Genomic DNA, 26,754 nt, shown 5'->3' with positions numbered 1-26,754 from the left:
ATAAAACCTGACCATATACTGAGTAGGAAAAAAATCTCTACAAATTTCAAGAGTGGAAATTATCCAAAGTATGTTCACTGGCCACAATGGAAATAATTTGGAAATCAAGAACTTACAAGGTAACTAGAACAAACCAAACTGCCTAGACATGAGATGATAAACTTCTAAATAGTCCACAAGTGAAAGCAATTATAATGAAAATTAGAAAATATGTTAAACATAGTTACAGTAAAAATAGAACACATAAAAAATGTGTGGGCTGAAATGACAATGCTCAGGGAAATTCAGATATATATTATAAAAAATAAAAGAGACTGAAAGTCAATGATTAAAATTCCTTCCAGAAGCTGAGAAGAGAGCATCAAAACTTAAGAAAAGAGAGGGAGAGAAATAATAAAGAGCAAAACCAATGAACTATAAAATAAATGTAAAAGAAAATTGGCAAAACTGATAATTCCCCAGGAAACCAATTAAGAATTTAAAAAAAAGAGAGAGACAAATACAAATTACCAACATCAACAAAGAATAAGAAAATGTCTCTATAATCCTAAAGACATTGAGGTAATGTATTTAAACATATGCCAATAAGCCTTACAATTTGCCAAAGCTGTCAAAAGAAGAAATACAAAATCTAGAATTTTCTGTTATAATGCCATTTATTCATTCTACTCTGGCTATATTGGCTTTTTTTTTTCTTTTTCCTTTCTTGTCATTTCCTTCTCAAGACCTCTTCACTGGCGTTTCACTCTGGAACATTCCCTCCTTAGCTATCTCTCTTCAGATCTTCTTGATCACCAAATTTAAATTGCAAATATCCTTCTCCCCACCCTGGAACTCCCAAATTATCTCTTACTTATGTCTACTATTTTTTTTTTTTCCTGAGGGGTTTATCTTTTAATGTACTGATTAATTTAACTATTTGGATATTGGCCACCTCTCCATTGGAAGGTAAGCATCACAAGGGCAGGAAAGTACTCCGAAGTCAATTTGTTCAACATGAGAACTATACATTGTATAGTACCATGATAATACATTTTGAGGTGTATTAACATGCATCTCTCTTTTTCCACACAGGGCAATCGCTTCTTGGCCTTTTGGCTAAGATCAAGTGTTGTATTTCCACCCAGGTCATGTCTTCTTAACCATCTACAGGCTTTGTTCTGAGGGTAGGTGGGAAGTCATAAGGATTAGTAGTAGGTAGCCTTTGGAACTCTGGAAGATAGCTCATTGGGAAACTCCAGGCCGATCCAGGATGACTTAAGCAGGGAATTAATGAAAACACTGGGTGAGTAGGTGGAAAGAAGGGCTAGGCTGTCAAGTCTGAGCCTACTTTCACTTTCATTGCCAAGGAGGCAAGAGAGGTGGGCAGTTTAACCTTGGGGGACCCATGGATGACATCACTGAGATCTGGAAGCATCTTTAGCAGCAGTAAGAGCAGGACAGGTAGGGACTGGAGAGGGTGGGACAATAAAGAGAGTGGTGGAAAGAGTTGAACAGGAGATACAGGGCTCTGACCAAACCAACATTCTTGAGTTGAACCCACCAAATGCATTTGGAGTCCAGCATGTAGACGAAGGAATTCACTGCAAAAACACAGATCCCAAAGATCTCAGGGGGAAGTGCAAGCACTATGATTTGTGATCTATAGCCCATCTCCCCAGCCATGGAAGGGATCAAAGGAGAGGTGAGGGGAACTATCTGGAAGAGCTGAATATTAGCTAAAACTAAACCAAAGCAAGGTAAATGGATAAAGTCATTTAAACTGGAAGAAAAACTAACATCAAATGACATGTTCAAGTTTTCACTGTCCTGGAATCAAGGGAGGTAGGGAGTTGTAAGGACACGTTTCAATACACTGTAGGAAATGAGATGCAACATTTTCTTTTCCTAATTTAGTATCATCTTTGACCTTATAATGTGTTTGGCGACAAAACTGTAGTTAATTTTGATGAGAATGTACATGTTAAACAAAAGTCTGTATGTGTTTTTAATGGGTTGCTAAAGGTAAATTAAACAGTGACTAATCACTCATTTTATTTTATTATCCTAAGGTGCGATTGGAGGTATCTAAAATCAGTGAAGTATTGGACTAGACAGCATATGGATACCATGTCTAATTCTTTGGCAAGCTTTCATATGAAATATTAATACGATGCAGGAAAAAGAAGGTGAAAGGTGGTTCAAGTAAATGTTCGTAATAAATAGTGAAAGAAAGTGAGTCCAGAGGGGGAGTGGTATGCTGGGTAGGCAGAGGTGGCCAATTCCTAAATTCTGCTCTTTTGAGAGATGGAGAGAATGTCATGGTAATGGACAAGTTCCAAAAGAGATTTATTTGTTGCTTTTCTTATTTTCACAGGTCCTTAATCTTTATAATAAACTTCCCCACCAAACAGACCCACCTCCTCCCTACATTAAGATAATGAAAAGGACTGCTTTTGTACGAAAGGAAGAACAATTAGGAAGATTTATGGCTGCAGGCTAGTTTTGTGCTCCTGCTATTGTATTCCAGATTTATTCTACTTCACATTCACTTCTCTCTTTCAGAAAATTTAAGGGCAAGATATTGGATGGTTTCAGAAGTTAAACTCTCAAATCCTTAGGGACTTTAAATTAAGCCAGACCCCAATGTACCTTACTGTGGTTTGGATCTACCTTTAAAACACCATTAATAACGTATACCATCTAAAATTCTTCATTTAGATTTCAGTGCAACTCTGAAAATATAATGCTTGTGGCACACTGAAAAAGCCACACGTGGGAGAGTATACATCTAACACAAATCAGAAATGAGAAATTTACTGTGCAGTCTACCACGAACATGGATGAAAATTGGTATTCGCATTGCTAAGTTAATTTAAAAATGATAAATGAGAGTTCTTAGGCTTTCTTTATGACTTTGGTCACAAAAGCAAAACAAAAACAAAAACAAACTAGGCTTAATGATTTCATCTGCCTTGGAGATTAAAAAACTGTCATGACTTTAAAAAATAGGTAAGATGAATCACAGTTAAAGATTTTTGTGCAGTAAGCTGAAGGATACAGCTGGAAAAATTTAAAAGTGTTCTGATTGCGTATAAATCAGGAATTTTGGCTAACGCATTTTTATAATGTTATAACGTAATCATATCCTGAAGGCATTAAACAGGGACAATTAAAACTAAAAATATCATGCTACTAAAAAGTTCTATAAATTGTTTTAGAATACTGAAAACACTGACAGCATGCATTTATAACTATAAACCAACTCAAACTTCAAAACAGTTTGACACATTTTTTTCATCATGCCAATTTTTAATCATTTTGCTACTTTTTATAACCTGCTTTCTATTCAGTATGATCAGTGGTTTTTATTCAAGAAAAGAAATAATTCTACAAACTGGAAAAATCTTAAGAATATAATTACAATATAATTATAATTACAAATTTCTAATATTCTTAAATATCAACTACTAAAAATTAAAATACTAAGTTTAATACAGTGATTTGACATAATTTGTTAAATGAAACACATTTACTTAAGGACAAGTGTTTCAACTTTAGATGCATTTTTAAGATCTCAGCATTTTTAGGTCTATACAATGAGGTAGTTAATAGTAAACTGGTTAAAAATCTTCTCAAAGATGATTTGATGTTTTCTAAAATCCTGATTGGAATTCAATAAATTTTTCATGACCTGTTTTCTGCATAGTAAAGGCAAAATGCAGAGAATATAGCTTTAAGAATCTATGCTCTTGTGTCAGATATTCTAGGGTTTGAGTCCCAGCCTTGATTTTTAGCTGTGTGACCATAGGAAAGTTACTTCTTTTTTCTGAGCCCGTTTTCTCAACAGTAAAACTGGGAAATTAACCATTTGGCTTAGGAATGTTAACTAATGTAGATAAAATATTTCAAGCCTATGCTGACTTATGTGAAACATGGCAATCATTAAACATTAAACTTTCTTATCTGTAAAATGAGTTTAACTATCCCTTATGACACAGAGGTTTTGAAGGGTTAAAGGAGGTGATGTATTTAAAAACCCATGGCATGTGGTAGATTCTTAATAAGTGTAAGTGTGTGGTGAATACAAAGTTGCACTTGCAGACCTTAAAATAAGAACAACTCTTAAAAACTACAAGGAGGACCTCAGGGTATTTTCTAAATTAAGATTTTTTTTTTTGTTTCCCAAGGATATATTCAGCATATTTTAATATTCATATAGTGTTTACTAGTACCATTAAAATATTTTCTAATATATACAAAATCCTTTAACCAAAAGAAGCTTTAACTGTAAAGGATCTTTAGAAGGAAAGTATCTTATGAACAATCACTTTTCATAATTCCTTAAGAATTATATATCCAAATCTTATCCCTGCAACATGTCATGCCAAAATAGAAATATAAAGTGTCTGATTTATGTTCTGGCTAGAGCCTAATAAGAAATACACCAGCAGCCAAGAATTAAACGAGATAAGTTCAGCTTTGCTTTTATTGTAAACCACAGGAAAGATGTCATGTCATTTTCCTATCAAGAATTCATTTCTATTCAGAAATACATCAACTGAGCACTTGGGATGCTCATTACTGGGCTATGTGCTGAGGACACAGACAAGCAGAGAGCAAGATCTTTGGTCACAAAGAGATTAGAAGGACAGTAAATGAACGGAATGCAAGGTATATTGAATTCCTCCAAAAGCATGCATGGTTAACATGCCCCAAAGTGGAAATTAATCAGGGTTCTGAAAAATGGGTAGAATTTGAACAAGGATAAAGGAAAGAAAGGAAAACAAAGAAACAGTCTTCCATTTGGAAATTCTAAAACAATACATTTGAACTCACTCACTAAATTCTGCAAAAATTACCAGCTCTTCAGTAGGCGAGTCAGGAGACTGCACTAGTGAATTCAAAAGGGGCACAGTGGGGAGATGAGGTTTTAAAAAGGCTTCCCAAGTGCATGAGCAAAGGTGTTTGGTAGGTGAAGTTTGGGTGGGATTTCAGTCTCTTCTGTTCCTTAGGCCCTACAGATGAGGTACTCTGTGCAAGATACAACCTGCAGAAATCTTTGGGAAATCCTTGGCTGGAATGCCAAAAGCAAATCTAATGATCACATAATTTCTTTCTCTTTTTGTTTTCATTTTTGAATGCATTTACAGTAATTTACTTTTTATTCAACAGTTCAAAGAATTTTAACACTCATATTGATTCATTTAACCACCATCACCATCAGGAGCCAGAAAAGGTCCATCACTCCCCGAAACTATTTTGTGCCCTCCCTTTATAGTTACAGTCTTGCGCATTTTTAAAACAAGAGTGACCACTGGATCACTGATCTGATCATTATTATAGGGTTGTCTTTCAGACAATGTCGTGTAAGCAGATTCATAAGGCAGGTGACCTTATGAGACCAACTTCTTTCACTCCTTAGACAGTCTTCCTCAAATTACCACAGATTGTTTAAGCCATTCACCCCTTGAAGACCATTGGATTGCTTCCAGTTTTTCCCAATTGCAAACAAACGTGGTTTTGGTTTTGTTGTTTTAATATCAATGAAATCCAGTTCACCAATTTTTCCTTTAATGGGTCATGCTTTTGCTATTATATCTAAAAACTCTTTACCTAATTCAAGGTCACAAAGATTTTCTCTTATGTTTCCTTCTAGGCTTTTATAGTTTTACATTTACATTTGGATTTATAATCCACTTTGTATAAACGTTTATACAATTTTATTTAAAAAGTGAAAGAATTTGATTATTATTCATTATGCATAATGATGTCCAGTGTTTTCAAGACCACTTCTTGAAAGATCATTTTTTTAAAAAGACTTTATTTATTTATTTATTTATTTTAGAGAGAGACAGAGAGAGAGTGTGAGCAGGGAGAGGGAAAAGAGAGAGGGAGAGAGAGAATCCCAAGCCGACTTTGCACACAGCACGGAGCCCAAAATGGGTTTCAAACCCAAAACTCTGAGACCATGACCTGAGCCAAAATCAAGAGTCAGACGCTTAACCCACTGAGCCACCCAGGGGCCCCTCTTTCTTTAGTAAACAGAATTTGTCTCTTTGTAGAAAATCAATTGGACATATTTGTGTGGATCTATTTCTGGAAATTCTATTTTGATCCACTGACTAACGTATCTATACCTTAACAATACCACACTGTCTTGATTACTGAAGCTTTGTAGTAAGTGTTAAAATCAAATAGTATGATTCCTCCAAAACTATTTTTCTTTTCAAAATTGCTTTGGCTATTCAGTTATTTGCCTTTTCATATAAATTTTAGAATCATCTTGTTTATATCTACAAAAAAGAGCTCAAACTTTCATTTTGAGTTAAATCTATAGCTCAACTGGAGAAGAGTTGCATCTGTGCTATGCTGAATCTTCCAACCTGTGAACACCGTATGTCTCTCCATTTATTTAGATTTTCCTTTATTAATCTCACCAGCATTTTATAGTCCTTATCACACAGATTCTGCACTTTTTGCTAACTTTATATGCAGATATTTCATTTTGCATCTATGACAAATTATAGATATATTTATATTACATATGTACTTATATGTATATTGTATATATATTTGTATGTATACACACACATATATTTAAAATTTCAGTTTTGGAATGTTCAATTCTAGTACATTAAAACCCATTGACCCTGTTGACTTTGTATTTTGCGATCCCATTAAGCTCACATATTAGCTTTAGAGTTTTTTTTCATGTACTCATCGCCATTTTCTACTATATAAAGAATCATGTTTTTGCAAAAAGGGACAGTTATATTTCTTACCTCAAATTATTTATGCTTTTCATTTATTTTCTTATCTTGTTCTACTTCTGGACTTCTATAGGAAGAATGCAGTAGACAACCCTGCCTCCTTGCAGACTAAGGGCAAAGGTATTCCTTCTTTCACCATTAAATGTGATTCTAAGAGTCACATAGATAGTAGATATTCTTTATTAAGGCTGTTCCATTCTATTCCTAAATTTCTGAGAGTTTTTATAGTGAATAGATGATGAAATTTGTCACATGTTTTTTCTATATCAGTTGATATGATCATGTCTCTTCTTTAGATTTTAAATAAGTTTAATTACATGAATTGATTTTCAAATATTCAGTCAGTTTTCCTTTTCTGAGACAAGCCCTATTAGGTTCTGTTCTGTTACTCTTATTTATTACTGGGTTAAATTTGTTAATATTTGTTACCTATGTTCATGAAGAATATTGGTCTATAGTTTCATGGGTACTTTTCTCCTCGAACTTCTTGGTTTGGTTTTTATATCAGGGTAGTGCTGACTTCATACAATGAGTTGGGAAGTGTCCTCACCAGTCTGTTTCCTTAAAGAGATAATGTAGAACTGGTATTACCTTTTCTTTGAGAGAATTCACCAATGAAACTTTCTGGGCCTAATATTTCCTTCTTGGATGGTTTTAAACTACAAATTCAATTTCTTTAATATGTTTAAGATTATTCAGGCTATTTCAAATGAGATAAGTTTTGTTAGTTTGTGACTCTCTATAAATTGGTCTATTTTATCTAAGTTGTCAAATTCACATGCACAGATCTCTTCGTATTATTCCCTAATAATTTTTTTAAGGTCTGAGGAGTCTGTAGTAAGATATCCCCTTTTATCGCTGATGTTATTTTTCCTCTTTTTATTTTTCTTTGTCAAACTTACTAGAGGTTTAGAATTTATTGACATTTAAAAAAAAAAAACTAGGTTTGCTCTCATTAATTATCACTATTGTTTTTCTGTTTTCATTTGATTGATATATACTCTTTAGTATTTCCTGCCCCCCCCCTTTTTTTGAGAGAGACAGAGAGCAGGAGAACATGTGGGAGAAGGGGAGGAGGGTGAGGGGCAGAAGGAGAGGGAGAAAGAGAATCTCAAGCAGGCTCCACACCCAGCATGAGCCTGGCTCCGGGCTTGATTATGGCTCTGAAATCATGACTTGAGCTGAAATCAAGAGTCAGACATTTAACTGACTGATCTAACCAAGTGGCCCAGTATTTCCTACCTTTTGTTTGATATGAATGTGTTTTTGTTTTGTTTGTTTCTCATTTTCAGTTTATTTAGGTAGAAACTTAGTTGCTGATGAGACCTTTCCTCTTTTTAATTAAATCATTTAATCTTATAAATTTCCTTCTAACCTTGTTCTACCTGTATCCCGTAATTTATATGTTGTCTTTTCATGATTTATTTTTTTCAGTTCAAAAGTCTATTTTTTTTAATTTCCTCTTTGACCCATAAATTATTTATAAATATTATTTTCCAAATATTTGGAGAACATTTTCTTCTTATTTTCCTATAGTTCATTATTAGTTTAATTCCATTATGTTCGAGAATGGAATGCGTATGATTTAATTCTTTCAGATTTGTAAAAGTTTGTTTTATGAGCTAGAAAATGTTCTCTCAAAAAACGTCACTTGAAAAGCACATGTGTTTTGTTATTTTGGGTAGAGCAGTGTGTCCATGTTAATAGTGTTGTTCAATTCTTTTACATGCATGCTGATTTTCTGTTGATGATCAATTAATTATAAAGAGAGGAGTGTCAACATCTCCAAATATAACTGCATTTGTTTATTTTTCCTTTTGGTGCCATTGGTTTTTCTTTCATGAATTTTAAAGCTCTCTTGGTCGGGGCTGAAATATTTAACATCATTATAGCTTCTTGGTGAATTGACCCTTTTATTATTATATATGTCCCTCTTAGTTTTTAGTAATTTTCTTTCTTCTGAAATGTACTTTTTAGCCACTGGAGTGTTTTTAGAGTTTTTTTCATGGTATATATTTTTCATAGTTTTACTCTTAACTTACAATATTACATTTGAAGTGAGTTTCTTGCAGACAGCAAAGAATCACATCTTTGTTTTTTTCAATCCAAACTGGTAATTTTTTTAAATGGTATGTTTAGACTATTTTTATTTACTCTAATTACCAATATGTACGTTGGGATTTAGGTCTGCCATTTTGTTATTTGTGTTTTATTGTTGATGTTGTCTGTGCCCTCTGCTTTCCTTTCTTCTGTTTCCCTTTCCTGCCTTGTCTTTGCTCTTTTGAACTAAAAGCTTTGATAAGAGGGAAGGTTTCAAATTTTTTACTATGTCAATTAAATTTATTTATTGTGTTTTCATCTACATGTTTCTATATATTTGTTTAGTAGTTTACTATACATTTTACATTATACATATTCAGCTTTCAAAGTTTACTTAAAACCAATATTTTACCATGTCAAGTGAAATGTAGAAAGTTTAACATCGTGTAGGTCCTTTTGCCCTCCTCCACGTATGTTGGTGTTGTCTTGCATATTACATTTAAATCTATCAAAAATACCATCAAATGGTGTTATAATTTTGTTTTTAATTACCTAAGATATTTAAAATACTCAAGAGGAGAAAAAGTATAATATATTTACCAATTCTCCATTTCTTTAGTGCTTTCTTTATTCCTGATGTTCCAGTTTCTATTAAATATAATTTGCCTTTCCAAAGAATTACTTACTTTGGCAATTCTTTTAAATATACCCTTTTGGTTAAGGATTCTCTTAGTTTTCCTTCATTTGAGAATGCTCTTATTTCATCTTTATTTATGTTGACAATCCTTTCTTTCAGTGTTTTAAAAATGGTGTGCCACCCAATTGGCTTTCGTGGTTTGTCAAAACAAATCTGCTGTCATGAAAATCATTGTTCCCCTAAAACTAACAGGTTGTTTGTTGTGTCATTTTGTCCTTCTCTTTAGTTTTCACTGTTTGATTGTGATATCTCTGGCTGTGCATCTCTTCAGGTATTTCTTATTTGGAATTTACTTAGCCTCTTGAATCTGATGATTTAAATCTTTTGCCTAATTTGGGAAGTCTTCAGTTATATTTCTTCTCTTTCTGTCTCCTTCTGGGACCCATGATGATTACTTGTGATATTTCCCAAAGATCCCTAAAACTCTCTTCATATTTTTTTCCCAATCTTCTTTTCTCTCTGGTGTTCAGATTGGATAATTTCTTCTGATCTATCATCAAGTTTGTGAATTCTTTACTCTGTCATCTTGATTCTACTACTCGGTACATGCAGAGAAATTCTATTTTGGTTTTCCTTTTTATTTTTTAAGATTATTTAATTAATTAATTTAAAAGATTTTATTTATTTATTTGAGAGAGCGAGAGAGATAGTGAGAAAGGGCATGAGCCGGGGGGAAGAGGGAAAAGCAGACTCCCCGTTGAGCCGGGAGCCTGACGTGGGGCTCAATCCCAGGACTCCAGGATCATGACCTGAGCTGAAGACAGATGCCTAACCAACTGAGTCACCCAGGCATCCCCTTGGTTATTCTTTTTAAATTCTAATATTTTCATTTTTTTGCTTATATATTCTATTTATTTCCTGAGACTTTCTATCCTTTCATTCATTTCAAAAATATGTACCCTTACCTTCTGGAATAGCTTTATAACAGGTATTTTAGTCTTTGTCATATAATTCCAAATTCCGCACCACCCTGGAATAGTATGTATTGAATGTCTTTTCTCATGAAAATAGAGATTTTCCTATTTCTTTATAGATGTTCTAATTTGGGGTTGTATCTTGGACATTTTAAATACTATAGTGTGAGACTCTCAATCTTATTTAAATCCTATGAAGAATGCTGATACTTTAAAATTTTTTAGAATAAATTCATAAAAGTTCCAAAATTCCAAAGCTCTATAGGCTTTGGTTCCATTGTCAAATTTCCATTGTCAATTTTCAAAGCCTTCTACATGCCTATCTTCTATGTTTGTCATCTAGTGACCAGGTTGGGAATCAGGTGGCTCAATAGCTCATCTTGCAAAGAAAGTTTATGGTCACGTGCACACATGCAAAGCTGAGGTGAGCAAAAGCAGTTGATAAGCAACTGTATGAGGTTACTTTCCCTCACTCTTCCCTCTCCATTATCTCCTTTGTACCTTGTATGTTCTTATGGTTCTCATTTCAGTAATGCTGCCAGTCTGGGCTTTAGGTACCCCACTCTGTAGTGCACTTTTCATGACTGTGTCTGTGTCTAGGTTTGAGCAATAAAAGGGCTAAAACAAAAAGCCAAGGGGTTCACCCTTCCATCTTAAAATAAAAGCTCTATAGACCAGAGAGGAAGATTCATGTCAGATTCTATGACTCCTGTTACTGACACTGTTGCTGTCCCCACCGCCACTATTGTAGGATTGCTTGGTAGATAGCGAAGGAAGGAATGTAGACTTTTTTTCTTGAAGGGGGGGATCTTCCCCCACTTTCTCTGAGCATTAGGAGACCTTCCAGGTCCTTGATGCAAACCAACGGGATTTCCTACCTCCCTCTCGTGCTATACATGCCCTAATGACCACTTCCAAGTTGGGGCTGTTTTGAGTCCAGGACAGTGAAAAAAATAAACTTACTGCTGGTTTGGTGGTACTTCAAATTCTTGCCTTGTTCTCAATCTGCACACTACTATTTACGTTTTAATATCCTCAAATCTTTTTTCCATTTTCCCATATTTTATAGGTCATTCAATGAAAGAAGGGTAGAGTATGTTCACTTCAGCTTACCTTAAACTAAATACAGAAGTTTCTTCTCTGCCAAAAAAAAAAAAAACCCAGTAAGAACTAGCATCATGCAATTTAAAGAAAATTACCTAGAGAATTGTATTATTTCTACAATGCAAATGAAGCATCTCAATAATCTCAATATTCTCTAGAGTCATTACCATTTCCAGCCACTTAAGAACCAGAATTGGAAAGACTATGGCACATGCCAAACAAGAGATTGCTGCATCATCAGATTTTTTAGGTATTAAAGACACAAAGCATTGTAATATCTGAAAAAGCATTTTCTTCTGTACGGGCTTACACAGTTGCTGCATTTTTTACCCTCTAACAATTGATAATATTCTGTATATCATAGAACTGACCTCCTCAAAAATTTCATTAAAATTATATAGATTGCACTGCTATTAGCACATACTAAAAATTAAACAAGGAGAAAAATAATTTATAAGCTTGATTTTCTTCAATCCTCTTACTGGAAGAATATAAATAAATGGTATAGAAAAATTCTAACTGAGATCAAGACAGAATCTTCTGATCATGAGATTTTTAAAATTTGATGACCCAATTAAAAAAATACTAAGGTTTTTGGATACTTCAGAGAGGTGTATCAATACATTTATGCTTGGAAGGCATGATGATATAAATGCGGGGAGAAAGTGTGGCTCAGAGTAAAGGAAGACCAACGGGAAATGCTTTTTAGTTACCTAAGCAAAAATAATAAAAGGAAAGCAAAAAAGGAAAAGATTTAAAAGAATGTGTAAAGAGTTTCATTTTATTCACCACTCTCTCCAGCACCTAGCACCTAACATGCTTGTAGGCACAGAGCAGGTACTCCAAAATGCTGGAAAAAAATTGGAAAAATGAAAAATAATAAAGAGAAGGAGAGAAAAATAAGTCAAAGAAGATCATTTGAAATGAAAGAACCAAAAAAAAAAAAAATTGAAGGACATATAAAGAAGTACAGTTCCTATTATCTTCTAAATCAAATTTGAGGACTTTGAGAGATCAGAATTTAAAACACAACAAAAATCGTCACCCTTTTTCCATCTGATATATCTGACACTCAGACCATAATGCTCTGTGGTATCTGGATGGAAGGAAAGCAAGGTTGAGAGAAATGGTACAAAACCAGCTTTTAACACATGTAGCAAATGCTCTTCTGCCGACTCTTAGTAAGTTTAATTGTTGTGATTGGGGGATTAAGTAATGAAATACCTAAATTACAGAAATAATTATCTTAGTTTAATATTTCTGAATTAAGTACTTTTAATGTATAATTTACAATTCTGAATAATATATAAAAGCATATCTGAAATATGTTCATTAATAATAGAGTGACCATACAGTTAAATTGCCTGGGGTATTATCTTATTTTATGCTTTTGTCCAAGCATTATTAAGCATTATGCCTCCTTTGACTTTTCAAAGTGTCTTAGTGTAAATTATAGGTTATATGATCACCTTATCAGTATATGAATGTCACTGGCCTTTGTGTTGCAAAGCAAGAGTGGCCTATTCTGGCTCCTTGGTTTTCTTATTTTCTTTGCCAGAAGCCCAAACTTCGGCGTATTTTCCTATATTCTGGGCTGGTGCCACCCAATTGACCTCCTTCGACACCCAGTTTTCCCCACCCCTTTCCACAGGGCAAGTGTTCAGACCCATTTCAATTTAGTATGCTTTTTGCTCATCACTGATGCAACGATGGGAAAAAAATATTAAATGTAGAGAAATTGCAAAGACTATAGGTTGTAGCAAATTCCTGCAAAATCCTCTTAAAATCCTTTCACTCTTCTGCTGTCTCATCAGGTATGGTAAGTGAAAATCTCTTTGAATGTCTCCCTTAACTTTTATTTCTTAACACACATTTTCTTTTTTCTTACTCTGGTTTCAGAGGGCCATGAATTATACTTTCATCTAAGATGGCTTTATTTTCTTCCAGTATATAAACCCCCAATGTATAACGTATAATCATATGCAGACTTTGGTCTGACAGAATTTTCTGTAACTGCATAGCAAATTGCTATAAATGTAGCAGCTTCTGGGGCACCCGGGCGGCTCAGTAGCTCAGTTGTCTGCCTTCAGCTCAGGTCATGATCTTGGGGTCCTGGGATCAAGCCCCGCATTGGGCTCGCTGCTCAATGGGGACCCTGCTTCTCCCTCTCCTGCTCCCCCTGCTTGTGCTCTATTTCTTTTTCTCTGTCAAATAAATAAATAGAATCTTTAAAAAACATAGTGGCTCAAATAACACCCATTTATTACTATATAATCCTATAGGTCAAAAGTCTGGGATCACTGATCCAGACTGAGTTTTCTGCTTAGGGTCTCACAGGGCCAAAATCAAAGTATCATCCAGGCTGGACTATTAACTCACGTCTGGAGAAATACCAGCTTCCATTTCATTTAGGTTGGTGGTACAATTCAGTCCCTTGCCTCTGCTTTAAAAGGTGAATGGAATTAGACTGCCAAATCTTAAGGTAAATGGAAGGAATATACTTACATCTGCAAAATCCCTTCATAGCAGTACTTGGATTAGTGTTTGAGCAACCAAGGGACAGGAATGTTAGCAATGTCATCTTCAGAATTCTGTCTACCACACAGAATATATTCCAATTGCATTTCTGGGAGTATCCACATTATTAAATATTGAGCAGCAATTTATAACAACATATCTCATACCAATATGATAAATTCTGGATATTTCAAAACCAGATCTAGTTTATATAAAATTATACACAGTTAAGGTAATGCATGTGTTAACAGCTTTAATCATCTTTTTTTACTAAAGTATATGTCCCACTAGACTGAGTGATCAAGAGTTCCCATAGTCATCGTTGAATCTATCAAAGCCTTGGAATGGGACTTTGAAGATGACGAATATCCAAACAGTGTATTTGAATTCTCTTGAAGACTTAGTAATGTAATTAGTACATTACATTAGTAACGTAATTCACTTAGAAAGTATTTGTATAGGAAAAATGGTAACTTCATTCTTTGCCGAGTCCAAAAGAATACAAATTTCAAAATCCTGAATATGAAAATAGCATGATTTTTTGGTAAAAGAAATATAGTTCTAACCAAAAGGGCATTAAAATAGAGTTGACCTTAATAATTTTTCCATATTTCCAGTCTCTAAAATTCTCTGTGCTTTAGGTGCCATAATGCAAAAGAAAATGGACAACAGCTAATGAAAATTAAGCTACTTAAAAAAACTGGCTTGACCTCTTCTCACCCAATAAAAATGATTACTTCTGCTGAAATGTGGTTTGGAGAATGTACTGGTGTTTGGAAAGGGAAGTGTCTGGAGATTCTCACATGTACAGTGTCAACATAAAAGGGTTATTTAAGTATGTTTTAGTTTCTGAATATGTTTCTTCTTGGCAGTTGCTTTCTAGGTGGTCTCTATGCCTGTTTGACAATTTGCAAGTGCATAAAATCAGAATTATTCAGAAGTGTGCAGAAGAAAGTTTATTAATAATACAGAAGCATCCAAGTCTTAGCAACAGAATGCAGAGAGGATCAAAGGGTCTCAGAATGGAAAATCTGGTGGTAAAGGATGCATAGCCTCTCTTCTGAACAAGAACTAGAAAAACATTCACAGCCAAACACTCATACGGACCAACGTGTACCTTTGCCAGGTCTACATATTTACCCATTTTCTATACTTTAAAGTCCTCAGGTTTCATGAAACGCACACACGCTAACAATCACTGACTTCTCACCATCGATTATCAATCAGTCTCAAGTTATAGCAGAATTTCCCCAAGACTGTTCTGCAAAATCCTGGGCTTCTACAAACTCTTTTCTAAAACCTTTACAAGAGGTCCACAAGGTCAAAACCATCAACATTTGCACTGATGGGGCAAAAACCATGGTAGGCACAATGGCATAGCACAAATGAAGGAAGTGACCCCAAACTTGACTGTTTTATTTTTCACTGACACTTGCTCCCAGGGGGAAAAATGACAATTTCCCTTTAAAATGTCCTAGCTGAAGCAGTACAAGGTATTAATTTTACTAATTAAAATCTGCATCCCTGAGTACACACACCTCTTAATAGTTCATAATAAAAAAGAAGTATGGATAAAGCATTTCTGTTGCAGACTAAAAATATGATGTTGTCTCTAGGAACAGGTCTGTGAGATGGTTTGAGTTATGAGCTGAACTAACTTTGCTTTTCACTGAACACCATTTTTACTTGAAAGAATATTTAACAGACAAACACTCGTTATTCAGACTTGGGAATTGGGCTGACATTCACCCCAAAATGAACAGAATGCAACCTGTCACTCTAAGGAAATGAACAGGTGGTACATGTAGATATACGTAATGAATATATTACCTATTGTTATATATGTAATAGGTAATATATATATAACTGACAGCATGTGTGTATTTATCTATTTATGCCAGTGACAAAAATCCAAACTTTCAAGGGAAATTAGAATGCTGGAAAACTTTTTTTTAACTTTTTTAAAAAAATTTTTATGCAGGTTTTATTTATTTATTTGAAAGAGAGAGAAAGAGAGCATATGAGCAGGCGGAAGGGGCAGAGGGAGAGGCAGACTCCCCGCTGACCAGGGAGCCAGACCTGGGGCCTGATCCCAGCACCCTGGGATCGTGACCTGAGCCGAAGGCAGACACTTAACTGACTGAGCCACCCAGGTGCCCCAAACTTTTTTAAAAAATAATTTCTATGCCTAACATGGGGCTTAATCCCACAAGCCCCGAGATTAAGAGTCACATGTTCTACCAACTCAGCCAGCCAGGCGCCCCAAATATGGGAAACATTTCATCTGCCAATGGGAGCTTGGCAGCTTTCCAACACTTAAAAACTTTTCTGACGAGATTGAGGGTGATATTGACAAATACGATTTTTTTAATACATATTGCATGGTGAAATGTGTCAACATTTAGAAGACCTGCCCAACTCAGTGAACTAATATTTTCCAATTGACCAATGAATGATGCTAAAAAGCCAAGTACTCATCCATTTTCAAACTACCTGTCTTTGTGAGGTCATTCTTTCCCTCAAACACTTCAATCAAAATAACAAATAGCAACACCTTACATGCAAAAGCACATAGAAGATCCCTGCTGTCTTTGACAAGCCCGATATAAAGAGGCTTACAAAACTATAAAGCCATGTCTTCTCAGCACTTTTTGTTTTGAATAATGTAGTGAATTTTTATAAAGAGTATGTTCTTTATGCTAACCTTTGATGAGTTTATTACTAGTCATTTTAAATGACTTAAAATATTTTTGAGTATTTCTCAGCTTTAATTTCTAACGTGGTGACATAAAAAAGCCCTTTGGGATCTTCACAAATTCTCAGCAGCATAAAACAATGCTAAGAACAAAAAGTTTGAGAATAACTGGTTTATAGTCTTTACACAATTTAAGTACCTACAAAGAAGCTTCTAAAAATTTTTTTAAACTTGTGGGAGTCATCATAACTATTAACACCAATTCTCCAAATGTCTAAAACATTCACAGCACATGTGAATGTTGACAAAGTGAATTAATTGTGTGGCCAAACAAAGCTATAGTATGTAAAAAAATATCTATATGACAATGCTTTTAAAAGTTTTAAAGCATTTAAAAGGACTTCCATTTCTAGCAGCAAGACAATTCTGTTTGCAACCTATACATATAAATGCTGAATTAAAAATAACAAAAATCCCCTAAATTCAAGGGTGAGTGTATAAATAAGGGAAATGCTCCTGCAGGTCTAAAGAAAAGAAAGGAAAATGGCACTAATGTGCTAGTGGTCTCTGGGCGTTAGCCAAACTCAAATCCAAAGGTGTTCAGCTTAAGTCATGGCACCAAGACTAAAAGAGACTGCTCAAGGTAAGACCTCGGAACTGCAATGCCTACATAAATTTATCCCTATATAAAGTGAGAAGGAGGGGATACCATTTTCCTTTCCCTCAACACAGTGAAAGAGTAGTTTAGAAAAACAACTGCTCCCTGGCAAAAAGTAGTGGCATAAAATCTTGTCTACTTTGACCTAGACTCTGTTTTTAAAAAAGGCCTCCCCCGAGAATACTCATAGTTGGCATATCTAATTTACATTACCTGAATGGTCCAAGGAATTCTAACCCCAGAAATTAACTTAAATACTCCTAGGGTGTATGTTAATAAATTTTTTTCACAGGTGCCCCTGTGAATAAGAATTATATTTTGAGAAAGGTACCTCTTTTTCAGGCCACACAGGATTCCCACAGATAAAAGAAATTAAGAAATAAGAACTCAAATACAAAATATATGATTGAGTGACGAGTCACGAAAAACAAGATTCAACAAAATGAGCAAATAGGACTAGAACCACAAGAACGTCAATAACAGAATTGTTCATTAAGTGAATGTTCAAAAGTATACTTCTAATGATTTAGACCTAAAAGAAGAGACTGAACACATAAGGAGGGCTCAGTATATTATCATCAAAATGCCATAGCAGAGAGAGAAAAAACCAAATGGGGTGTTTAGAAATGAAAGAGCTACTGAAATAAAAAAAAAAATCCTTGAAAGCCGAACATATGAAATTATTAAGAAATATATGAAGAGGGGCGCCTGGCTGGCTCAGTTAGTTGAGTGTCCAACTCTTGGTTTTGGCTCTGGTAATGCTCTTAGGGTCGTGAGTTCAAGCCCATGCTGGACTCCATGCTCAGTGGGGAGTCTAGTTGAGATTCTCTCCCTCTCCCCCTCCTACTGCCCCCCTCCCCTGTGTGCTCTATTTCTAAAATAAATAAATAAATCTTTCTTTTAAAAAAAGAAATGTATGAAGAAAATAGACAATTGGTATAACTGAGAAACACATGAAAAATTTACCTGGAACACAGCTCAGAAAGACAAAATGGGTATGAAGACAGAAGAGATACATGGAAATCAGAACAAGAAGTTGAAATGAGAATTTATTAGGATTTCTAGAAAGAATGGGAGACTTTTGTTCTGATTTTAAAAAGTTCACTTGGTAATATCAGACTTCTTTAAAAATCACTCTCATTGGCAGAAATCTTTTAATCTGAACGTATATCTTTCTTACTACTAATGGGGTTGTCATCCCTTTTCCTTTCCTTCCTTCCTTCCTTCCTTCCCTTCCTTCCTTCCTCCCTCCCTCCCTTCCTCCCTTCCTCCCTTCCTCCCTTCCCTTCCCTTCCCTTCCCTTCCCTTCCTTCCCTTCCCTCCCTTCCTCCTCCCTCCCACTCTCTTTCTTTCTTTCTCTTTTAATTTACCCTTGCTGTATTCTGTTCTAAAAATGGCTGTTAGAGTCTTTGGTTCTATTTGGTATACCTATTTCTTGTTTGTTTCTTATTCACTGATTTATAGATGTTGTTTTTTATATTCTGGGTTCTAATAGTTATTGGTGATGTATATTGCAAATACATGACTAATTCCAAGATTCCCATTATTTCACATTGTGATTTGCTTTCAAATCGATGATGTCTTACAATTAAGAATTTACTGCATTGTTTTTTTTTTCCTCTTCAGTGGTACATTATGTAATGGTAAGCCTTAAAATCAATGATAATAAAGGCACCATAAAATCCATGAAATAGGGTTATCTTCTACCTCAGAGAAGCCTAATTTGCCCCGGTGTTAGTATGGTATCTTTTGATACTCAGAAATTTCAAATGTAAATATAGTTGAATTTATCAAGCATTTCCTTTATAATTAGCATTTCTGTATCATTTAAAAAATCTGTCTCTACCTCAAAAGTATAAAATTAATTTTCTACATTTTCTCTTCTAATTTTTTATAAATTTGAAGTATGTGATTCATTTTAACTTGTCTCCTTGTAAATAAACATCCTAACATCATGTGTTCTGCTCTCACAGTGTTCTGCTTTGTCAATTTCACAAACACGTGCAGTGGCCTTGTTCTATTTATCACATACTGTACTTGATATGTGATAGAGTGGATTCCCCTTCCATATTCTTTCTTCACTGGTGTCTTGGCAACTCTTAGGTCTAAGCTCCTCCATAACATTTAGAATCAGCCTGTCAATTTTCCTCCAAAACTCCCTTTAGAATTTTTATGGAAATACATTCTATCACTAGGTCAATTTGAGGGAAATGGCCATTTGGTTCACCTTTAGTCTTTCAGACTGTAAGTATAGTTTATATCCTCATTGAGTTATGCCTTCTTGATTGAATTATAAAATAGCTCAATAATTTTCTCCATATGTCAATGAATTTTGTTATTAGATGTAGTCCAAAGAATTTTTTTTCCATATATTTAATAGAATTTTTGAATTAAATGTTTCACTGCCAAATGCTGGTATATAAAATGCAAGTAGTTACTGACTATTGCTTGGATATCTAACCACCTCACTCTCCTGTTAATTTTAATATTTTAATTCCATATTCCCTTGTTTTTTTTAAATGGAGACAATCATAACATCCACTTCATTTTAAGGCCTAAAATTTCGAATGCACTGTTGAATATAAATGGTGATAATAAAATCCTCTCTTTGTTTCTGATTTTGAAAGGAATGCTTTTAATGCTTCACTGTTTTTCAAAAGATATTTATGCATTTTGTGTAAATATCTTTAAGTGAGTTAATAAAGTTTCTACTTTGTTCTCTTTTGCCAAGAGTCTTTACCATGAACGTGTTTTGAGTTGTATGAAGGCCTTTTTTTTATCCATTGTGATGATCATATGGTTTTTATCTTTAATTGTATTACATAGTTACATTTTAAGATTTTCTAATGTTAAACTACCGCTGTATTTTTGGAATAAATCTCAAAAAAATAACCCTACTTGGTTGTTTAAAAATACCTTGTGAGATGATATCTGCTAATATTTGGTTTAGAATTCTTTCATTTCTTTCCTGAGAGAGAAAACCTTATTGTTTTTCTTTCTTACACTGTCCTCTTTAGGATTTGGTAAGAAATTTATGTGGTTTTAATTCACCTTTTTCTATTCTTTAAAATAGCATATATAATATTGGAATGGTCTGTTCTTTGCAATTTTAGTAAAAATCATCTGTAAAATCCTCAGCATTTGGTATTTTCTTGGAAAGATTTTAAAGAATTGATTACATTTCTTTCACTGTTCATAGATGATAGAAACGATCACTTTTGTTTTGTGATGCTAGAGATTGGGAGCTCTTGAGATGACGTGCAAGCCACATAGATTTATTTAACTTCGGGAAAAATTCATTGAGGAGTTTACCTGCTTCCTCTTAATAACAGCAGAAATTATTAATATTGCCTCTTATAAATGACTATATGAGTATCAGGGAAAATCTATGTCTTATGCTGCAAGTTACAGAAATAAAAACTTTAAATTGGTTTAAATAATAGAGATATTTATTTGCTCACACATTTGGAAGCCCAGAGGTTAGCCTGGGCCCCTGGATGTAGGATGCAGTGATTTGACAATGCCGTCAAGAAGGTGACTCCAAGAATCTAAGCACTCAGAAATAAGGAGAGATCTCAAGAAGGGCACTGGACTTTCCAAATCCTATGTTACAGTATTTAAAACGAGTTTCTACCAAGCTCTTAATGGACAGGTTGAATAGAGAGAGGGACTGATTATACCGCTTTCCTGACAAACTCTGATTGTCCAAACACATCAAGGTATTTCATTATTCAAATGTGCTTTAAACCAGAAAATACGTTTCACAGATAATATATATCATGAATATGTATGTTATCTTCAAATAGCAGATTTAGCAAGCTGTGAAACACAGTCATAATCAAAAGGAAATTGGTTTGCCTCATGTTAGCACTTGCTTCCTTAGGCTATGCGCCCACGCTGGAAAGAGATGCTTAGCATGCAGGATCAGGGGAGATACTGCCCCAACTGCTGATTTCTCTCAGGTACTGGAGTGAGGCAAGAAGTGGCTTGCATATATGAAAGAAGGCTTTGGAGGCAACACAGTTGTTGAAGTGGAGGAAAAGGTAATTGTCTTGATACAGGCTTCATCCATAATTCAAAGCTTCTGTGGTTAGGTTGATTAAAACTATATATCAAGATTTAATTTCTAGATATTCAGACAAGAAGAGGAGGAAAAAAAAAAAAAACCTCAGGAAGCAGGTGAGTTAATGGTAGAAAGATCATCCCTAAATCAAGTCAGCTTTTCCTTGGGTGTCCAGATCTTCTTATGTACAGCGCCTTGTGAATCAAACATTCCTCTGATTCCATCATTAACTGCTCAACACTATTATAACTATTTTCCACTTACTATCGCAGATTTTTAGCATGCAAAGTTGATGAGAAGATGATGGAACTAGTTAGAAGTGATTTTTGTTTAAATACCTGTACCCCTTTATTCTGCTTTTGCCCTTTTTAGGTTGTTCATCTTACAAAGAACATAAGACACGTCAAAGATGGTTAAGTTAAAATACATCCTACCCTACAGCAATAGACCCCACATGATATGTCAAAACCAGACTATGACTCTTAACTATACCTTACCAATAATGCCTTATTATATACAGCTACATGACTTAAAACTAATATATGTATATAGTAATATAATTAATATATGGTTATATATATGGATATGTAAATTATATAGATACATCATTTATGTTAGCATGTATGTAGCCATTGTCTCAAAATTAAGAGCTGTGGTTTCATGGATTCCACTGGCTTATTCCATATTTTAGGAATTTTAGATATCCAGGACAAAATACAGAAAATTTATTATTTTATGTACAGAAAATCCTCATTCACTGGGGAAATGAGATGGAGGTTCTTTGACACAGTCTGCAAAGAACTTCAAACATACATAACTCAAAAATAAAAAAATTCATTGGCCTGAAAAAGGTCAATCATATTGACATTAATACATTTTTCCTCGGCTTAGCAATTATAATAGAATTTTGCTGAACCCATGTGTACATCTCTGTGATGATAAGAAAAAAGACCTCCTGATATTAAAGCATTGTTTAAAATTTTTCTCCAGTACATAGTGTATTTATGTCTTTAGGCTGTTTCATTAATAACTGAAGCATTGACCAATGATTAAACACATAGGTTGGAAATACATACCTCCGACATTCTAAAAACATTCCATTAAAACCAGCGCTCTCAAATAATTTCCTATACTTAAACAAATGATGTATTAAAGGTGTCCAGAACTCCTCAAAAGAGTAGAAAATTCTAGGTGCACTTACCGACAGTATCACATGGTTCATCTTTGTGAACACAGAAATCTTTCCTAGAAAGGAAACAGAAAATGGAAGTAAAAATAAACTTTTCCACAGTCAAGAGAGATTGTGACTCGTGTTGATAGTTACATGAACAACTGAACCATATACATTACCTCCAAGAATTTACTAGAACTGAAAATAAGATTAAATTTTAATGCTGAGAAAATGTGAGAATTATTAAATTGTTAATGACACATTTTTCCTGATACACTCCTGAAGCATCTTGTCCTATTTCATCCAAAATATTTCAAAAATAAAATTCTATCTTGTTTTGAATTTTACAGGATTTCATTTTTTTTATTACAAAAAATAGCATCTGGTGTTGGGATATGACTATTTGACAAATAATGTAAGATCTCTGTTTCACAGGCACAAAAATAATTTCCAGATAGAAGATTCAAATGTAAAAAATACAGTTTAAAACAGCAAAATATTTTATATCATAACATTGGCAAAATTTTTAAAAGACTGATAGTCATCATTTTAAAAAGGGCATGAGGAAATTAGTATTTTTACCCAGGGAGTATCTAACCATGAAGAATATCCTACAATTTGTTTTTTTAATATTATACCTTGAAGAGCATTCCCTAAGAAGTTATGAGCTTCAGAGGCAAACTCTATGAAAGCACTAATTTTATCTACCTTTTGAATTTTACTAGCTATGTGACCTTAGGCAATTTACTTAACCGTTTTGTGCCTCTGTCATCTCTACAAAAAAGAGGGGGTAATAATGACACCTATCTACCATGTAGGCTTATAGTGCAAGTTAGGTTATTTAACACATATAAAACATACATACATACATTTATTTAGTTAAGAGAGAGCACAGGCAGGGGGAAGGGCAGAGGGAGAGGGACTAGCAGACAGACTCCAAGCTGAGCAGGGAGCCAAACATGGGGCTTAATCCCAGGACCCTGAGATCATCACCTGAGCCAAAGTCAGATACTTAATTGACTGAGCCACTCAGGGACCCCCACATATAGAACCTTTAACGTGAGTTTAGTGAATGTGTTGGATAAATTAATACACAGAATACTTTAAAGCAATGCCAGGCACCTAGTAAGCTCTCCAAAGCTAGTTGTTGATGTTTTTGTTGTCTTTTGTTGTTCTTGCTGTTATTTCTGTACTATAATTTAAGCAGTTTCCTAGTGATGAGCAAAGATGTTTAGATCCTACAAAATTTTTACTATTACAAACAACACAATAATTAGTCTTTGTGTATGTGAGGGAGAAATAAAAAAAATTTTTTTGTTGTTTATTCCTCTCTCTGTTATAGGCATCTGAATGCCATTTCTAAATGAAAAACAATGAAAATTAACTGCAACACTTTCAATTTCACCAATGACATCTACTTTGATGATTACAATGGTTAGTTTTCAATTCACATTTTGCTTAGCTCTTCAGCAGCCTCTGTGATTTAATATCTGTGCACAGTTTTGTAAATGTTCCATGCATATTTAAAATGCAAAGAAATAAACAAAAAACCCAAATCTTAAATATAGAGACCTGTTGGATGCCAGAGGGCACTAGGTGGGGGGGATGGGTAAAAAAGATGAAGTGGATTTAAGAGTACATGTATGCTGATGAACAGTGAGTAAGGTATAGAAATGCTGAATCCCTATATCGTACACCTGAAACTAATGTAACACTGTATGTTAACTATCTTGGAATTAAAATTGAAAAAATGTATATTCTCAAATTGTTTGGAGCAAAGCTATATATGTTCATTAGATCTAGCTATATAACCAACTCTGATATAAAATTGCTTAGAGAATGAGAAATTCTGAATTTATTTTTAAATCTGTTACTGGAAAAGAGGTGTTAAAATTTCATTGTGGTTATATATTTGTTGTTGCCTTCTGATTCTGCTAATTTTTCCTTTATGTTGACACTATGTTATCTCTCTGAATTTTTATAATTTATTTTGAATTAGTTTTTACTGTTATATAGAAACCCTATGTACCCTAATGTTTTCTGTGTTAAAGTGTATTATGTCTGATATTAACAAATACTAATATATCAGTAATACATTGAGATTTGCTTGGTATATCTTTTTTCTTTGTTCTACTCTCAGCTTTCATTTTCTCTAAGTCTCTTATAAATAGCGTATGGTTAAAATTATAAAACCTATTTATAAAATACAGACATGAATTTAATATTTTATTGTGGATATATTTGGGTTTCTGTATTATTTGTGAATTCCATTTCCCAGGTTATACTTTTGTTCTTTTCTTCTTTGTTTTTCTCTTCCTTCCTATCTAGTTTTATTTTCCTTTTTCTTTTTTTCTTTTTTATTTTTTTTGCCACTGCTTGAAAAGTAAGGTTAGATTGTGTTTAATTTATGGTGACTTCCACATTTAAATTACATTATATAAGTTTCCTATTGCTGCTGTAATAAATTCCATAAATACAGTGATTTAACATAAATGTATTATCTTAGTTTCAAAATCAGAAGTCTGGAGTTCACTGGACTAAAACCAAGATATCAGCAGTATTGGATTCCTTCCAGAAGCTCTAGGTGAGAATCCATTTCCTTGCCTTTCCCAGCTTCTAGAGGTTGCCTGTATTTCTTGACTCACAGTTCCCTTCCATCCTCAAAGCTGACAATGGTATCACTGGCTCAGTCCCTGCTTCCATCATCACATCTCCTCCTCTGACTCTCTTGCCTCCCTCTTTTCCTACCACCTGTGATTACACTAGGCCCCCCTAGATAATCCCAATCTCAAAATCTGAAACATAATCACATCCACAAAGTCCCTTTTGCCCATGTAAGATAACACAGTCACAGGGCCTATGGATTAGAACAGGAACATTACTCTGCCTGCAATGTTCATTTGAAATGTCTAAAGTTAAAAATTATCTTCAGGCTCCTCCTGCAGAAAGGACATCAAATGTTTTTAATCCAACCCCTCCCCTCAATCTTTCATGTTATTTTTATTTGACATTGTAATTCTATCTCAATTTTTCAAATCTCAATTGAGATTTTCTAAACCATTATTAGATTTGCCCATGTGTTTAGTGATATATTTTCTCAGTAATATCTTGGATCTGTACTTTCTAGAGAGCTTGTTATTCTTTAAGTACAGCCTTCAGGATCTTCTTCAGGGAGGATCTATGAATAAAAAACTGTTCCAGAGTTTGTTGCCCATGTATTTATTCATAATGGAACAGTAGCCAAGTATAGAAATTTAGGTTAACTTTACTGCCCTCAGCACATGACAAATATTATTTCATTTCTTTCTAGCATTCATAAATACAGAAGTCAGTGTGTGTGTGTGTGTATATACATATATATAAATATATATACACACAAATTGGTATACATATACGAAAGAAGAGCAAGTTGATCACCAACTTGTGTGTGTGTGTATATATATGCATATATGTGTATATACGCATATATGTATATATGCATATATGTGTATATACGCACATATGTATATATGTGCATATATGTGTATATGCATATATGTGCATATATGTATATATGAATTTGGTTTCTGGTTAATTTTTCATTGAAAAATAAATGACATATAACATGGCTTTTGGTTAATTTTAAGATTTCTTTTTGTCTTTGTAGTTCTGCAGTCCCACACAGATGTGTCTAGGTACTGATTTTGTTTTTATTTATCTTCTTTGGTACTTGGTATGTTATCTCATTTGAAGAACCTATGAACACATACAAATTCTTACCATTATCTATTTAGCCTATTCTTCTCATACTCTACTGTGAGAGAACTCCTTTAGGTGTGTTTTTGATCTTCTTATTCTGATGTCTGTAACTCTAAAGCACTCTTTTGATGTCTGTAACTCTAAAGCACTCTTTTGTAATTCCATCTCTTAACCACTCTATGCAGCCTTCTGGCCTGATTCCTCAGATCTCTGATCCAATCCACTAGTGCTCTCTTCAGCTGCATCTAATCTACTCTTCAACTCAGAAATTGAGATTTTAAGTATAAATACATTCCTTTTATAAGAGTTTTATTTTCCTCAATTTTCAAATTAACTTTTCTCCCCCAAAATATCTTATTCTCATATTTCATTTTTTTTTGGTGTGATTGTTCAATCATGTAAATA

The 26,754-nt window shown here is 34.1% G+C and overlaps 1 protein-coding gene across 3 annotated transcripts in view; it reads right to left on the bottom strand.

The window, feature by feature from the left end:
* ADAMTS19 (ADAM metallopeptidase with thrombospondin type 1 motif 19) overlaps positions 1-26,754 on the bottom strand; it is a 478,977-nt gene that overhangs the window by 132,023 nt on the left and 320,200 nt on the right. For all 3 annotated transcript variants that reach the window (XM_034655959.1, XM_034655958.1, XM_034655957.1), the window contains one exon: positions 22,642-22,685. In XM_034655959.1, the coding sequence (XP_034511850.1) occupies positions 22,642-22,685 (44 nt within the window). The remainder of the gene's footprint in view (positions 1-22,641; positions 22,686-26,754) is intronic.

This window comes from Ailuropoda melanoleuca, chromosome 3 (genome assembly GCF_002007445.2).
Source record: "Ailuropoda melanoleuca isolate Jingjing chromosome 3, ASM200744v2, whole genome shotgun sequence".
Taxonomy (NCBI): Eukaryota; Metazoa; Chordata; class Mammalia; order Carnivora; family Ursidae; genus Ailuropoda; species Ailuropoda melanoleuca.
The sequence above is the reverse complement of the archived record's forward strand: the minus strand, read 5'-3'. Positions and strand labels throughout refer to the sequence as shown.